Below are 16,246 nucleotides of genomic sequence, written 5' to 3'. Positions count from 1 at the left end.
TCGCTGTCGTTATTCAGCAGGCAACACAGCACCCAATTTCGCACAGATTAAGCTCCCTGAAAATGCAACACAAATAATCTTGTGTTTTTGAGCATTTTGATATTTATTGACTTCTGATCTTCAAAGAACAATGATCCAGGTTTCACAAGGAGGGATTAAGATGGTGTAAAAGCATATCATTTCGCCACACGCAACAAGCCCTTATCCCCAAGTCAAGCAGAAATCCAGGCTGCTTGGCTAAATCAACACGACTTCTAGTCCAGGAGCAGGAAACTGTGTGTGAGGACGTCATTCCACTGCCATTCCCACTTCTATGTCCCTCGACTTGGAGTTGACCAATTCACGCCTGATCTCGGGAGAGATACCTGGATGATGATGAATCCTCAGCAGCTCCATTAAGGAGTCCTTCTGCTCGGAAGACAGGTCCTCCTTGTAGCGCTGGGCGAAGACCAGCAGGCTCTGGTGCCACAGCACAGGCAGGGCACGTGCGTCAGTCTGGAAGCGCAGGAAGTGAAACACCAGCGCGTCGATAACTCGGAAAGGAAGGGCATATTTCTTGTTGATCATGAGCCGGAGGAAGATGCTGTTTGCTCCGTTATATTCCATCTCTGCAATCTTCAGCATTGCAGCACTGCCCAGAGGAAGGAGAATTGTGATTAAAACAGGTCAGAGTCAGACGATGCAATTGTCATAATTTTCTTTTTAAACGAAGACACAGCACAATAACAGACCTTTTCGGCCCACAAATCGCCCAATTATCCTCCACCCCCAGCACATTTCAAACGGTGGGAGGAAACCGGAGCCCCTGGGAGAACGTACAAACTCCTACAGACAGCGCGGGATACGAACCACAGCCACTGGTGCTGCAGTAACTGTTTTTTTGTTAAAACAGATCAAAAGGTGTAAATGCCTGCAATGGGATCAAAACAGTTCGTTCCTCGCTGGGGCCTCATTTCTGTGAGGGGCACTGGACAAAGTGGCGACTCTGTCTTCCTTACAGTAGACAAAGTTAAAGAATTTCTTTCCGCTCCGTAAATGGTTATATGGTTACATTCTAAAAGTAATAATGGAACCTTAATCTTTAATAACTCAGTAGTGGAGACGGGAGAGCACCAAGCTCCTCAGAGTCCACTTAAGAAGTGACCTATCTTGGGACAGATATCAGGAAGAGGCAACAACGACTGCACTTCCTGAGAAGACTGAAGCGAGGAAAGTGACCGGCCACCATCCTGTCAACCTTCTATAGGAGGAGTTCCAACCTTCTATAGGAGGAGTTCCAACCTTCTATAGGAGGAGTTCCAACCTTCTATAGGAGGAGTTCCAACCTTCTATAGGAGGAGTTCCAACCTTCTATAGGAGGAGTTCCAACCTTCTATAGGAGGAGTTCCAACCTTCTATAGGAGGAGTTCCAACCTTCTATAGGAGGAGTTCCAACCTTCTATAGGAGGAGTTCCAACCTTCTATAGGAGGAGTTCCAACCTTCTATAGGAGGAGTTCCAACCTTCTATAGGAGGAGTTCCAACCTTCTATAGGAGGAGTTCCAACCTTCTATAGGAGGAGTTCCAACCTTCTATAGGAGGAGTTCCAACCTTCCTTCTATAGGAGGAGTTCCAACCTTCCTTCTATAGGAGGAGTTCCAACCTTCCTTCTATAGGAGGAGTTCCAACCTTCCTTCTATAGGAGGAGTTCCAACCTTCCTTCTATAGGAGTTCCAACCTTCCTTCTATAGGAGTTCCAACCTTCCTTCTATAGGAGTTCCAACCTTCCTTCTATAGGAGTTCCAACCTTCCTTCTATAGGAGTTCCAACCTTCCTTCTATAGGAGTTCCAACCTTCCTTCTATAGGAGTTCCAACCTTCCTTCTATAGGAGTTCCAACCTTCCTTCTATAGGAGTTCCAACCTTCCTTCTATAGGAGTTCCAACCTTCCTTCTATAGGAGTTCCAACCTTCCTTCTATAGGAGTTCCAACCTTCCTTCTATAGGAGTTCCAACCTTCCTTCTATAGGAGTTCCAACCTTCCTTCTATAGGAGTTCCAACCTTCCTTCTATAGGAGTTCCAACCTTCCTTCTATAGGAGTTCCAACCTTCCTTCTATAGGAGTTCCAACCTTCCTTCTATAGGAGTTCCAACCTTCCTTCTATAGGAGTTCCAACCTTCCTTCTATAGGAGTTCCAACCTTCCTTCTATAGGAGTTCCAACCTTCCTTCTATAGGAGTTCCAACCTTCCTTCTATAGGAGTTCCAACCTTCCTTCTATAGGAGTTCCAACCTTCCTTCTATAGGAGTTCCAACCTTCCTTCTATAGGAGTTCCAACCTTCCTTCTATAGGAGTTCCAACCTTCCTTCTATAGGAGTTCCAACCTTCCTTCTATAGGAGTTCCAACCTTCCTTCTATAGGAGTTCCAACCTTCCTTCTATAGGAGTTCCAACCTTCCTTCTATAGGAGTTCCAACCTTCCTTCTATAGGAGTTCCAACCTTCCTTCTATAGGAGTTCCAACCTTCCTTCTATAGGAGTTCCAACCTTCCTTCTATAGGAGTTCCAACCTTCCTTCTATAGGAGTTCCAACCTTCCTTCTATAGGAGTTCCAACCTTCCTTCTATAGGAGTTCCAACCTTCCTTCTATAGGAGTTCCAACCTTCCTTCTATAGGAGTTCCAACCTTCCTTCTATAGGAGTTCCAACCTTCCTTCTATAGGAGTTCCAACCTTCCTTCTATAGGAGTTCCAACCTTCCTTCTATAGGAGTTCCAACCTTCCTTCTATAGGAGTTCCAACCTTCCTTCTATAGGAGTTCCAACCTTCCTTCTATAGGAGTTCCAACCTTCCTTCTATAGGAGTTCCAACCTTCCTTCTATAGGAGTTCCAACCTTCCTTCTATAGGAGTTCCAACCTTCCTTCTATAGGAGTTCCAACCTTCCTTCTATAGGAGTTCCAACCTTCCTTCTATAGGAGTTCCAACCTTCCTTCTATAGGAGTTCCAACCTTCCTTCTATAGGAGTTCCAACCTTCCTTCTATAGGAGTTCCAACCTTCCTTCTATAGGAGTTCCAACCTTCCTTCTATAGGAGTTCCAACCTTCCTTCTATAGGAGTTCCAACCTTCCTTCTATAGGAGTTCCAACCTTCCTTCTATAGGAGTTCCAACCTTCCTTCTATAGGAGTTCCAACCTTCCTTCTATAGGAGTTCCAACCTTCCTTCTATAGGAGTTCCAACCTTCCTTCTATAGGAGTTCCAACCTTCCTTCTATAGGAGTTCCAACCTTCCTTCTATAGGAGTTCCAACCTTCCTTCTATAGGAGTTCCATCAAAAGCCCCCTGGCCAGCTGCATCTCCGTTGCTGCAGAGAATTGGATTGGAGGTCAATCCACAGGACTACAAGAGCAGTAGAAAGGATGATCGAGAGCTCCCTCCACCCCATGGACATGATCATCTAGGATCGTTGTCTGAAGAGGGCACACAAAATCACTGAGGATTCCTTCCACCCTGTACACAGCATCTTTCAGCTGCTTTCTTCGGGGAAGAGATGCAGGAGGATCAGAGCCAGCACCACCAGGCTGAGAAACAGCTTCTTTCCACAGGCAGTGAGAATGCTGAACAACCAAAGGAACTGCTCACAGTGACCATTCGTGACTCCACTATTTATGTAAATACATACTGTGCACATGTATCGTTTCTGTATGTGTGCTACATATCAATGTTTGCAGTGTGTTACACTGAGGACTGGAGAAAGCTATTTCATCGGGTGGTACTTGTACAATCAGATGATAAACTTGACCTCAACCAGTTGCTTTTCATGTCACTAAAACTTTAAATCTAGTGGCATCAGACTTTTGGTATGCCCACAAAGCTAAGATTTTTTTTTACTGCATCTCAGTATGTGAGACAATTGAAACTCTAAAATACCATGTAAGAGGGCCATAGTTTGATGCTACACCATTTATTCCCCACCTCCATGGGTATAACTGACTGTGAAAGTACTGTCCATTCCTTATTCACAGCTACCATCTTGAGAACTTTTCTCAACTGGGAGATACAACGGTCGCAGATGGAGGCTGTTCAGCCCTTTGAACTGCGGCACAGTGAGCTAGCGTGGACTCCAGACACTCCTTCCACATCTACATAACCCTGCGGTCTTGCATCCCCTCTCGCATCCATCCCATTTCCTTTCGCAATTCATTTGTCCTCCTGTCTCCATCAAAATCCAAGCCGGCGAGTTCCAGACCACTCTCCCTTGTTGCATTAAAGTCCCCTGTAGTCTTGTGTGAATAGCCCTGCGTGACATGGAATGCTTGGTTGGAATCGGTCCTGATCTCGCTTGTTCCATCAAATCTCCTTCGTCTCAAGAACCACCCCTCACTCCTGGAACCATCCCAGCAAGCTTTCCCCACATCCCATTTACTGAGGCAAAAGAAAACTGTTCGGTTCACTTCAGGGGCAACCACTTGCATTCGTACAGCACCTTACAGCTGCTGTTAAAACAGATAGTGAGGTGGAGGTATTGAAATGGTTGACCAAATCATGTATAATACATGAGAGAACTTCATAACAAGGTAATTGGGCGGCACGGATTGCACAACGCTATTACAGCGCCAGCGATCCAGGTTCAAATCCCACGCTCTGTAAGTAGTTTGTACATTCTCCCAGTGTCTGCGTGGGTTTCCGCCCACCCTTCAAAACGTACAGTGTGAATTGAGCGTATTTGGGCAGTACAGCCTCTTAGGCCAAAAGAGCCTGTTACCGTGCCGTATGTCCAATTTTTTTTTTTAATTAAATTTAAGAGCTCCGAGTGTCATTGTTGGTCCAGGCAAGCATCCCCAAGCTTCAGCATCACCCATACCCATGTACCACTTCCCTTTGCCTCTTCTGCAGTTACCTGGTGTGGAGCACCGGGATAGAGCACTTTGTCAGGATGCTACCAACGATGATGGCCTCTCTTAGAGTGCACGTGCCAGACTCACACAAGGGAAGCAGGATACCTGAGGAGAGGAGAGGAGAGAAAATTACTATTTCTGTGGAACTCCTGCCTTTTGCTTGCAAATCGGCTTGGATTCATTTTCCTTTGCACATTAATTCAATGAAGGGGAGAGCTGATGGTTGACCAGCCCAGACAGGCATGGGAAATGAGACTCTATTCCAAAGATGTAAAGGGTTTGTGGGTTAATTGACACATGGGTATAACTGGAGTGCAGCATCTCCAAATTAAAATGGCTTGGTTCAGGTCGATCCATGTTCTTATCCTTACATTTATTTAATACACCGTTTTGGGGTTGGCTTCCCAGTTTGGTGACTTGGTGTGCAATCCCACTTTTTAGGAGGTAGCAGGATTTCTGGAGCCAAAAATATACCAAGGGCTATGGGGAGGGTGCAATGGTCCGGGACCGTGGCACCGACACCTCTTTCCTGATGGCAGCAGCGAGAACAGAGCGTGTACTGGGTGGGGTGGGTCCTTGAAGATTGCTGCTGCTCTCTGACGGCAGCGTCCCCTGTAAATGTTCTCAATGGCGGGGAAGGTTTTGCCTGTGATGTCCTGGGCTGTGTCCACTACCTTTGGCAGGGCAAAAAAAGCCCAAATAGTTTTACCTTAATAAAATGACAAGCCGAGATCTGGTTGAGTCAGAATCTTCTGCACAGGATAAAATGGTGACAAGTGAAGGACACATATTTAAGGTGGGGGGGGGTTTAAAGTTAAAGGAAATGTGAGGAGCAAGCTTTCTTTTCTTATTTATACATGCACTCTATGTGGAGTGGTGCTGGGTGCTTGGAACAGGCTGCCAGGGGTAGGGCAACTTCTTGATGGACGCACACATGCAGGGAAGGGAACGAAATGGATCGTATGCAGGCAGCAGATATTTTGTTTAATCTAGTTTAGCGGGCCCGGGGGCCTCATCCTGCAACAGGCTGGGGTTTTTTTTAAAAAGATATGACACGGTAACCAGCCCACCCCACCCACAACACAGCGCCACCCAAATATACCCATGTGACCACGCGACCTACTAAGCCCACACTTTGAAAGGTGGGAGGAAGCCAGAGCACCTTACAGCAGACACAGGGAGAACGTACAACTCCGGTCACCGGCGCTGTGACAGCCCCCGTGCTGACCGAGCCGCCCCACGTTCTAAATCAGGATGCACCAAATGGCCTCATCACGGCCTGCCCAATGCTAAAGTTGCAGACCTGGCTTATCAATCGCCTGCAAAAGCCGAGAGAGGTGCATCTTACCCTTAAACCAGGCTCCAGGCTTGAAAAGCGCTTTCTTCAGGGCCATGTAGAGGTGAAAGTTCAGGCGCTTGTATTCCACAATGTCATCTCTCACGCGAGGCAAAAGCACCAAGTTGTAGAATCTCTGGGCCATCTTAGCCTTGAGATTGGCAGAAAAGATCCTGCAAGAGTTGTGGGGAGATTAAACATCCAGACAACATCCTTTGGTGAATGTACGCAGAGGCAAGCAAACTCAGCAGGTGGAGATATACTTTTGGGGGGGGGGGGGGGAGTGAAGAGAGAGGGGTGGCAGTTTCAGAAGCTATGCCCACCCACACCTCACAGGCAATGTGAGAAGGGGCATATCCATGGGATGTGGGCGCTTTGGCCAAGACCAGGATATTTTTCCCCATCTCTTTTCACCAAGGTGACATTCTCGACTGGGGGCAGTCCCGGTGAAGCTCGTCCTGTGGTGCTGTTGGCTAAAGATTTGGCAAGCCAGTGCACTCCGATTGCACACAGCTTCACAGATACGACGTGAACCATGAGACCATTCAGTCTGTTGATTCCACGCCAGCTCTGGGCAAGAGCAACCCAGCCCTCGCTTCACAGCCACATGCACACCCTCTCACCAGCCACAATCGAACCCATTTCCGCATCTCTCCCCTGAAGTGAGCAGGCATCCTTACAGGCCTTACAACTCAGTGGTTTGCCAGGTCATTATAGAGGGCTGTTACAGGCCAACCGTAATGGTACGTCTTAAACCTCACTTAAGCCAGGCCAGGCAAAAGGAAATTTCCTCCCACGAGGAATGTCAGTAAACCAGACGGGTTATGTCACCGCAGTTTTCTTCTGGGCCTATCTGGGTACAGAGAGCATTGCAGATATTCTCTTTCCAAGGCACATTGTGGTCATTTATACATGTGTAATTGGTGCATCATGCCATATTACGTACCTGTGTGGCATGGTTCGTGGCCAAAAAGGCCCGTTATTTTCATTTAAATTTCGATATAGAGCACAGTAACAGGCCCCATCACCCCACGAACCAGTGCCACCCAATTGACCTACAACCCCTGTATCTTTTGATGGGTGGGATGAAACCAGAGCCCCCGGAGGAATCTCACACAGATACGGGGAGAAGGTACAAACTCCTTATAGACAGTGCGGGATTCTAACCCAGGTCCCGGTTGCCGTGACTGCGTCGCGTTAAAACTGCTAGGCCAATCGTGCCACCCTTTACTCCCCTTCTTCCGGCAGAACACCTGTCTAAGATTATTTACTGACGGAAATTGAAAGCAAGTTGTGATCTGCAGGAAGTTGTATTGACAAAGTTGCACAATAAACTTTCAAAAAGGAACAAGATTTACGCTTGTGCAGTTGGGAAAAGGAATAGGGCTGCAGAACTGAACATCTCTTCCACAGAACCAGCACAGGTAGGACAGGCCAAAAGGTCTCTTGCACTGTTAAATTCAGCAATCCCTCTGTAGCTAAGTCTACATGCCAGAGGACACAGCGAAAGGCATTCTGGTTCTCAAGGGTTTAGAACAAGCACTGCAGCCCTTCAGCCCATGATGTTGGGCCAACCTATATAAACCACCTCAATGAATTAAACCTTCCCTACCTCACAAAAAGTTTTTTTTTAAATATCCCTATTGTACCAGCCTCCTCCACCACTGCACTCCACATAAAAACTTACCCCCGATGTCTCCCATAAACTTCCTCCCCATCACCTTGTACAGATGTCCTCTGGCAGGTAGACTTAGCTACGGAGGGATTGCTGAATTTAACAGTGCAAGAGACCTTTTGGCCTGTCCTTCCTGTGCTGGTTCTGTGGAAGAGATGTTCAGTTCTGCAGCCCTATTCCTTTTCCCAACCGCACAAGAGTAAATTTTGTTCCTTTTTGAGAGTTTATTGTACAACTTCGTCAATACAACTTCCCACAGATCACAACCTGCTCTCAACTTCCGTCAGTTTGCTACTCTCACCCTGGGAAAAAGGCACTGGCTGTCCACCTTATCCACCCCTTCCAGAATCTTATAGACCTCTATTTCATCTTTCTTTGCTCCAAAGAGAAAAGTCCCAGCTCTGCTAACCTTGCCTCATAAGACACATTCTCCAACCCAGGCAACATCCTGGTAAATCTCCTCTCCGTGGTTTCCACATCCTTCCTGTAATGAGGTGACCAGAACTGAACACAATATTCAAAGTGGGGTCTCACCAGAGTTTCATAGAACTGCAGCACGACTTCACGGCTTTTGAACTCAAACCCCCGACTAATGAAGGCCAGCATATCTGAAGCCTTCTTAACCCCATCCACCTGTGTGGAAACCTTGAGGGTCTCTCTGTTCTTCCACACACAAGAGCAACACTCTTCTCTCACCTGGTAGCTTGGTACATGGCTGCTGCTGTCCAGCTCTCTGGTTCAAGGAGGTACAGTATCTGCTCCCAGTTCGACAGTGCTGGAACAATCTTAAAGGCTTTCGGAAGTTTCCCACTTCTATATTTGCACAACACCTTTTGGAAAGTAAAATGTAAACATTTATCAGGTTTGATCACCACTCTAATAACCTTTGCATTTTTAACTTTCTAAAAGGGTGAATTTTAATAAACGTATATTGATTGAAAATTTTCTTAAGATGGACAATAGCACTGTATGACCCTGAGGATCACAAACCATGCCAGGGTCAGGACAGAGGGGCCACGAGGTGTACAAATGTCGTCAGTGTGACTGCCATTGTTAACGAGATACAATTCACTCGGAACTTTGTGGAAGGCTTTAGCTCATGAAGTACATGTTGGAGAAACTGTCATAGCAGGACCCAAAAAAATAGGCCGTCAACATTTTGGCCCTGAGCCAAAAATCAGGCAGACACAAGTGAGGTGGGGGTGGACGGCAGGGAGCACATGCGAATTCCTGGGTGTCAACATCACAGAGGATCCATTCTGGAAACTTCAAGTTAATGGAATCACAAAGAAGGTTCACCAGCGGCTATACTTTGTGAGGTATTTGTGAAGATTCGGTATGTCACCGAAGACTCTTGAACACTTCTACAGGTGTACTATAGAGAGCATTCTGGCTGGTTGCATCACTGCCTGGTACGGAGGTGGCGATATTCAGGACAAGAAAAAACTCCAAAGGGTTGTTAACTTGGCCTGCAACATCACGGGCACCAGACCACTCCATCAAGGGCATCTACAAGAGAAAGAAAGCAGCCTCTATCCTCAAGGACTCCCCACCACCCAGGTTACGGCTTCTTCACTCTGCTACAGTCAGAAAAAAGGACCAGGAGCCTAAAGAAGAGCACCGAGCAGCACAAGGACAGCTTCTTCCCCTCCGCCATCAGATTTCTGAATGATCAGTGAACCACAGACACGGCCTCACTTGGACTTTTCCTGCACTATATTTTTTATTGATTGTTGTCAGGTGGTTTTTATACGAATGTTTGCTGCTACAAAACAACACATTTCTTGAATTTCTTGACTTGCTCATGCCAATAAATTCTGCTTCTGGTGGGAGGTGGAGACAGGAGAATGGAGTGAAGAGGCAATAGGAAAGGGCAGAGCTTTACCTCTCGCACACCCTTGTACACCTCCAGGACTCTGGGGTCGAGTTGTGGCAGTGGTCGGCCAGAGATTTCCGACATAGCCGTTTCCACTTCTGTCTGCTTCTCGGTGATCTTCTCCATGATGATGTCGGCAAGCGTGCGCCTTCAGTGCAAATCAAAAGAGCAGCATCACCCATACCCTTCAAGACATAGAACCTGCTGTCATTACCCAGTCCAGGCCTCCACCCCCACAAGGATTTTTAAATACCCTCTGAAATTAGACAGCCAGACACCTCTCAAGTGATCAATGCTGGGCTCTTAATAACCAAATCTAGAATCTGGTTGGCCTAGTGGCCAGCCATTTCAATTCTGCGTCACACTCTCATCCCATCCTCTGTCCATGGCCTTGTATAGTCTCCCACCAAGACCACCTTCACATTGGAGGAACAACACTCGATTTTCCATCTGGGCACTCTCTAACTGGATGACATTAACACCAACTCTCTGTTATCCCTCCCTTCTCTTTCCCATCGTCATCTTTCCTCCAGCTCTCTACCCCCTTCCCTCTCCATCCCAGAGACATCCCTCCTCCCCTTGCTTGCTGGCATGCCCTCCCTCCTTTATCCACCTATTTCCTCCTGCCTTCGGAAACATGTTTCCTTCCCCCCCCCCCCATCATTTTGTGCGGGCACCTGCTGACATTTTTCCACACCTTGATGAAGGGCTGAAGCCCAAAACATGGGTGATGTCTCTCTATCTTTGCTACATAAAGGGCATTGTCTGACCTGCTGAGTTTCTCCAGATTTGTTTTTACTTCCACCACAGCGTTTGCAAACTTTCACATTTTTCTTCCAAACAACTAAATAGAACTATTTTGTGGCCTGACCATGCACGTCTGCACCTTTGAGGCACACAAGCCTGCGGAGAGACACCAATCAGCTGGAGTCTCAGCAGTCGAGCAGCCCAGACTGGGGTTTTGACACAAAACAGTAACATTTCTCTTTCTCCATCTGATTCCGTTGTACATTTGTTTTTCCATGTTTAATCTTACTCTGATTCAGCTACTTGACCCAACCATTATTTTCTAACTCTTGCCTTTCTATTCTAATGGCCAATCCCTCTTTATCCACTTCTCCCCATGACATGATAAGAAATCTGACAGTCTGTAAGGAATTTGTACATTTCCACATGTATGCATGGGTTTCCTCCCACATTTTAAAAAAAACATACAGGGCTTGTAGATGAATTGGGTATTTGGGCAGTACAGGCTCGAGGGCCAGTAAAGTTAAACCAGGACCTGGAACAGAGCAATCATGAGGCCAAAGCAGAGGGGTCACTTTCATCCAGCCATTGAAACCACAAGCAGGCAACAGTGAGCCCGGTCCCACCCTGGTCTCGCCTGCGGTGTGGAGTTTGCAAGGTCTCCATGAGGCCATGCGTTTCTATCCCCAAGGCATGCTAGTTAGTGGCCAGGTTTCTGTGAAGGGCACAGTGAAGGGGAGCTAAGGACTTGCCAGAGAAGTCATTCAGAGATCCAGCATGGAATGGGACAGAGCGCTGGGACCCCAAGGGACAAGCCATTACAGAACCATTGATCTGTATAGCTCAGAAACACAGCCCTATCATGACCCCCAGCTCTACTGACCCCAACTTTCCTACCCATCCACACACCTTTAAACAGCAATTGTATCTGCCTCCACCACTTCCTCTGACAGATCATTCCTTATACCCACCACTCTGTATCAGAAAACTACACCCCTCAGATCTCAGAAAGTGACAAACCTAGCCCTCCATCACAGACAATGACCTCCTGTCCATTGCAAACACACAAATGAGGTGCTGCCCTAAGAAGGCAGCCACGATGAAGGACCACCTGCTCACCTCTTCTCACTCCTACTCCGGAAGGAGGTACAGAAGCCTGAAGACTAGAACCTCTAGGTTTAAGAGATTTTTTTTGCCTCCAACAGCTATCAAGCTCTTGAACCTCCCCCAGTACTAAACTACTCTTCAAACCTTCAAAAGATTTGTCTGCACTCCTGAAATGTCACTATCTTTCTTACACTAGGTGAAACTGAATACTTATCGATCCTTTTATATTACCTGCTTCTCTGTTGGTCATATTGTGGCGATTTATACCACTGCCGCTGTCGCAAGCAAAAATTCTAGGCATCTGTACTTGTAACAAAAGGGGCACAGTTAGCACAACGCTGTTACAGCGCAAGTGACCCGGGGTTCAAATCCGCCACAGTCTGCGAGGAGCTTGTATGCTCTCCCTGCGTCTATGTGGGTTTCCTCCTGGTACTCTGGTTTCCTCCCACCCTTCGAAACATACAGGGCTGCAGGTCAAATGGGAAGCCCAACCTCAAGGGCTGGAAAGGGCCTGTTTCCTTGCATGTATGTCATAATTTTTTTTTAAATGACTGTAAACTCATACCTCACCAGCTTTTCAATGAAGAGAGATAAAATCCCTATATTTCCTGTTAACGTTTGCTGGAAATCAGAACCTAATGACAGAAATTACTTTTTATTGATGTTACCTCAATGGAGGATTTTTGTTCATGAACATTTCAATGGCTTTTTCATCCTCTGGATTCACCACGACTTCTTCATTGTAGCCTTCCTGGGCAATTGCAGATGCTCTCTCCAGCGTGGGCCATTCCTCATCAGAATCAGAGTTGGATTCTTTACCCTTTGAACTTGAACCTATGAAAATCAAAAGCAGATTTAGCAGCCCCACTCCCCCGAGGTCTTGGGGTCACCCTCCCCCTGCCCACCTCCCCCCAGGTTCCGGAGGTCGCCCCCGCACCCCCTCCCCCCGCAACTCCAGGAGTCCCGTCCCCCCCTCTGCCCCCGCGACTCCAGGGGTCCCGTCCCCCCCCTCCGCCCCCGCGACTCCAGGGGTCCCGTCTCCACTCCGCCCCCGCGAGTCCAGGGGTCCCGTCCCCCCTCCCCGCCCCCGCGACTCCAGGGGTCCCGTCCCCCCCCTCCGCCCCCGCGACTCCAGGGGAACCGTCCCCCCAGCCCCCGTGACTCCAGGGGTCCCATTGACCCCCCCCGCCCCCGTGACTCCAGGGGTCCCGTCCCCCCCTCTGCCCCCGCGACTCCAGGGGTCCCGTCCCCCCCCTCCGCCCCCGCGACTCCAGGGGTCCCGTCCCCCCCCTCCGCCCCCGCGACTCCAGGGGTCCCCGTCTCCCCTCCGCCCCCGCGACTCCAGGGATCCCGTCCCCCCCCCCCGCCTCCGCGACTCCAGGGATCCCGTCCCCCCCCCGCCCCCGCCCCCGTGACTCCAGGGGTCCCGTCCCCCCCCTCCGCCCCCCGCAAGTCCAGGGGTCCCGTCCCCCCCCTCCGCCCCGCGACTCCAGGGGTCCCGTCCCCCCCCTTTGCCCCCGCGACTCCAGGGGAACCGTCCCCCCCCGCCCCCGTGACCCCAGGGGGTCCCATTAGCCCCCCCCGCCCCCGTGACTCCAGGGGTCCCATTGCCCCCCCCCGCCCCCGTGACTCCAGGGGTCCCATTGCCCCCCCCCGCCCCCGTGACTCCAGGGGTCCCATTGCCCCCCCCGCCCCCGTGACTCCAGGGGTCCCATTGCCCCCCCCGCCCCCGTGACTCCAGGGGTCCCATTGCCCCCCCCCGCCCCCGTGACTCCAGGGGTCCCATTGCCCCCCCCGCCCCCGTGACTCCAGGGGTCCCATTGCCCCCCCCGCCCCCGTGACTCCAGGGGTCCCATTGCCCCCCCCGCGACTCCAGGGGTCCCATTGCCCCCCCGCCCCCGTGACTCCAGGGGTCCCATTGCCCCCCCCGCCCCCGTGACTCCAGGGGTCCCATTGCCCCCCCCCGCCCCCGTGACTCCAGGGGTCCCATTGCCCCCCCCCCGCCCCGTGACTCCAGGGGTCCCATTGCCCCGCCCGCCCCCCGTGACTCCAGGGGTCCCATTGCCCCCCCCGCCCCCGTGACTCCAGGGGGTCCCGTCCCCCCTCCCCGTGACCCCAGTTGTCCCGTCCCCCACCCATCTCCAGCCCCCAGACCGACCCAACACCGTGGTCTGGCCGCTCCTGCCCGGGCCGCCGCCGCCGTGCTCGGCCTCCAGTTCCTCCTGCTGCGCTCGGGCCTGTTCCAGGATCCTGCGGCTGAGCCGCGAGTCCACGTACTCCTCCTCCTCCTCGGCCCGCGCCTCTGCCGCCGGTGCCGCTCCTTCCGGCGGGCGGTCGGCTTCACCGCGGCCGCCTGCACGATCTGCTCGGCCAGGCCCCGACCCCCGAGGCCCCGGACGCCCTTGGCGACCCTCGCCTTCGGCATCGCTGCGCTCCGAATCCTCTCCAGCCCTCGTGGGTCCACCGTGCTGCGCCTGCGCGCAATGTAGCCTTTCCACGACCAATCACCTGGACGTTCCACAATGTAACCTTTCAAATGGTCAATCACGTGGACGCGCTGCACTGCGCCTGCGCGCAATGTAACCTTCCAATGGCCAATCACGTGGACGCGTTGCACTGCGCCTGCGCTGACAGTTATCTGGACCTGGTTGCTGTCAACTTTAATCTGTGCACTGTCTGCCCAGCTGAGTCTCTCCAGCGTTGTGTTTTCAACCACGGAGTCTTCAGGAGGTCGTGATTTACTGTACACCCATTTATTGCCATGTTTCACCTTGTCCAGTGAGAAGGGTTCTTCTGTGAGCAGTCCAGTTAGTTAGTCTTCACCTAACCTTCATACAGCCATGTATGTAGATGACACTTTCCAAGTTCTCGTAATTATCCAATTTCAAAGCATGAAATTTTCGAGGAAACGTGAGCTTCGATATTCCGAATTACAATGTTATCACTCCAATAAATCAAACTTCGTATTTTTAGCTGTAAGTAGCTTTATCACGATTAGACATTTTGCATATCTTCACATTGAGATTTTCATAACTTAGTAAATGAAGTTTTCCATATAATAATAACGATATTTTTCTTTAAACAGTTAAACCAAAATTAAGATGATTAAAATAAAATGAGATGAAATAAAATGATGAGTTATGACGAATTCAAAGAAAAGTATTTCAAGGCTTAAGGTTCTTCGAAGACTGAACTCAAGCTCCCCGTTCGCCCGGATATTACAATATAGGATTTAGTAACTAAGGTAACATTACAAAAGCAATTTATCCTTAAAGTAATAAAATTAACACATTTTTTTTTAAAAATCAAGGGTTTAACCTTTACAAGCCATACAAAGTAGTCGGGCAAGAGTGGAATAGAGGACTGACTGATTCTGTGGTGAAGATCAAAATCCTGGGACCTGGAGGGTATGTTGCTGGATCAGATGCGTAGATCAAGTCCACAGCATTTTTAAAAAGGGATGAGATGCTGCAAAACAAATAGTTTAAAGTTTAGTGCACAGCATTTCATCCACAAATCCGGGCCACCCAATTTGCACCCAAATAACCTACAGGCCCAGAACGTTTCTGAAAGGTGAGAAGATATTGGAGCCTCTGAGAAAAACCCACGCGGACATGAGGAGAATGTACAAACTCCATATGGACAGCAAGGGATTCAAACCCCAGTCTCAATGTAACAGCTGCTGTAACAGCATTGTGTTAACCACTATGCCAACTGTGTCGTTGGTTACAAAGTAGGATCTCAAGGTGCCATGTGCCAGGGAGAGTAGGAATAGGAGGATGGAGAAGGCGAATTCACTTGATGCTAGAGGGAGGGTTGAGATTCTGCAGAGCCATTATTGGTGGTATCTCTGCAGTGCTTTGAGATATGTGCTGTAGGATGTCCATATTATTGGAGCATGCTGACACCAAGTAAGAATATTCCAAAAACTGAGGAAGATCAAAACTTCTGCCGACACTGGATGTTACAACACTGAACAAGAAGCTCACTGCTGCCATTTTGTCATCTCCCCCGCCCCCCCCCCCCCCCACCAGCCCATTGACATGCTCTACTGGGATTGTTGTCGAAGAGGGTGCACAAAATCATTGAGGACCCCTTCCACCATGCACATAGGATCTCTCAGCTGCTCCCATCAGTCAGTACACTTTCCACCCAACATCTGTAGAGATTTGCCAGAGTTCCTGATGTCATACCAAATCTCCACAAACTCCTGAGGAAGTAGAGGTACAGATGTGCCTACACACACACATGCATGCAGTAATATTCAGTAATTTGCACCATACAAATCCATAATACAGGGAATTCAACATGTAAAAAGATGCAGGAGGATCAGAGCCAGCACCACCAGGCTGAGGAACAGCTTCTTCCCACAGGCAGTGAGAATGCTGAACAACCAAAGGAACCTCTCACACAAACCCTCCGAGTCTCTCATATCCATGAAATTATATTTATTTATTTGTAGAGATGGAATACTGCATATATATTGTTTGAGCTTCTGTAGAAGGTCGACATATTGGTGGCTGGTGGCCTTGCAAATTTCAGTCTTCTCAGGAAGTGCAGTCACTGTTACGCCTTCCTGACAAGTGAGGAGATATTGAGTGTTCACGATAGGTCACTAGTTAAGTGAACTCCAAGGA

The 16,246-nt window shown here is 49.3% G+C and overlaps 2 protein-coding genes across 5 annotated transcripts in view; one reads left to right on the top strand and one right to left on the bottom strand.

The window, feature by feature from the left end:
* The window catches only part of ccnd3 (cyclin D3), a 57,852-nt gene extending 52,901 nt beyond the window's left edge, over nt 1-4,951 (top strand). For 3 of the 4 annotated variants that reach the window (XM_069942172.1, XM_069942170.1, XM_069942173.1), the window contains one exon: nt 3,996-4,265. In XM_069942172.1, coding sequence (XP_069798273.1) covers nt 3,996-4,120 — 125 coding nt within the window. In that variant the 3' untranslated portion in view covers nt 4,121-4,265. Of the gene's footprint in view, nt 1-3,995; nt 4,266-4,866 lie in introns of those variants that run through there. The other variant, XM_069942176.1, reaches the window with a different exon arrangement.
* Nucleotides 80-14,173, bottom strand: bysl (bystin-like). The gene is given in 8 exon segments (XM_069942167.1): nt 80-631; nt 4,871-4,973; nt 6,217-6,377; nt 8,576-8,709; nt 9,765-9,903; nt 12,278-12,443; nt 13,768-13,909; nt 13,912-14,173. Coding segments are annotated over 8 exon segments (1,311 nt in total). The 5' UTR covers nt 14,035-14,173; the 3' UTR covers nt 80-288.
* Nucleotides 14,174-16,246: the final 2,073 nt, after the last annotated feature.

The sequence above is a fragment of the Narcine bancroftii genome, chromosome 5 (genome assembly GCF_036971445.1).
Source record: "Narcine bancroftii isolate sNarBan1 chromosome 5, sNarBan1.hap1, whole genome shotgun sequence".
NCBI classification, from domain to species: Eukaryota; Metazoa; Chordata; class Chondrichthyes; order Torpediniformes; family Narcinidae; genus Narcine; species Narcine bancroftii.
This window is presented reverse-complemented; position numbering and strand designations above follow the sequence as displayed.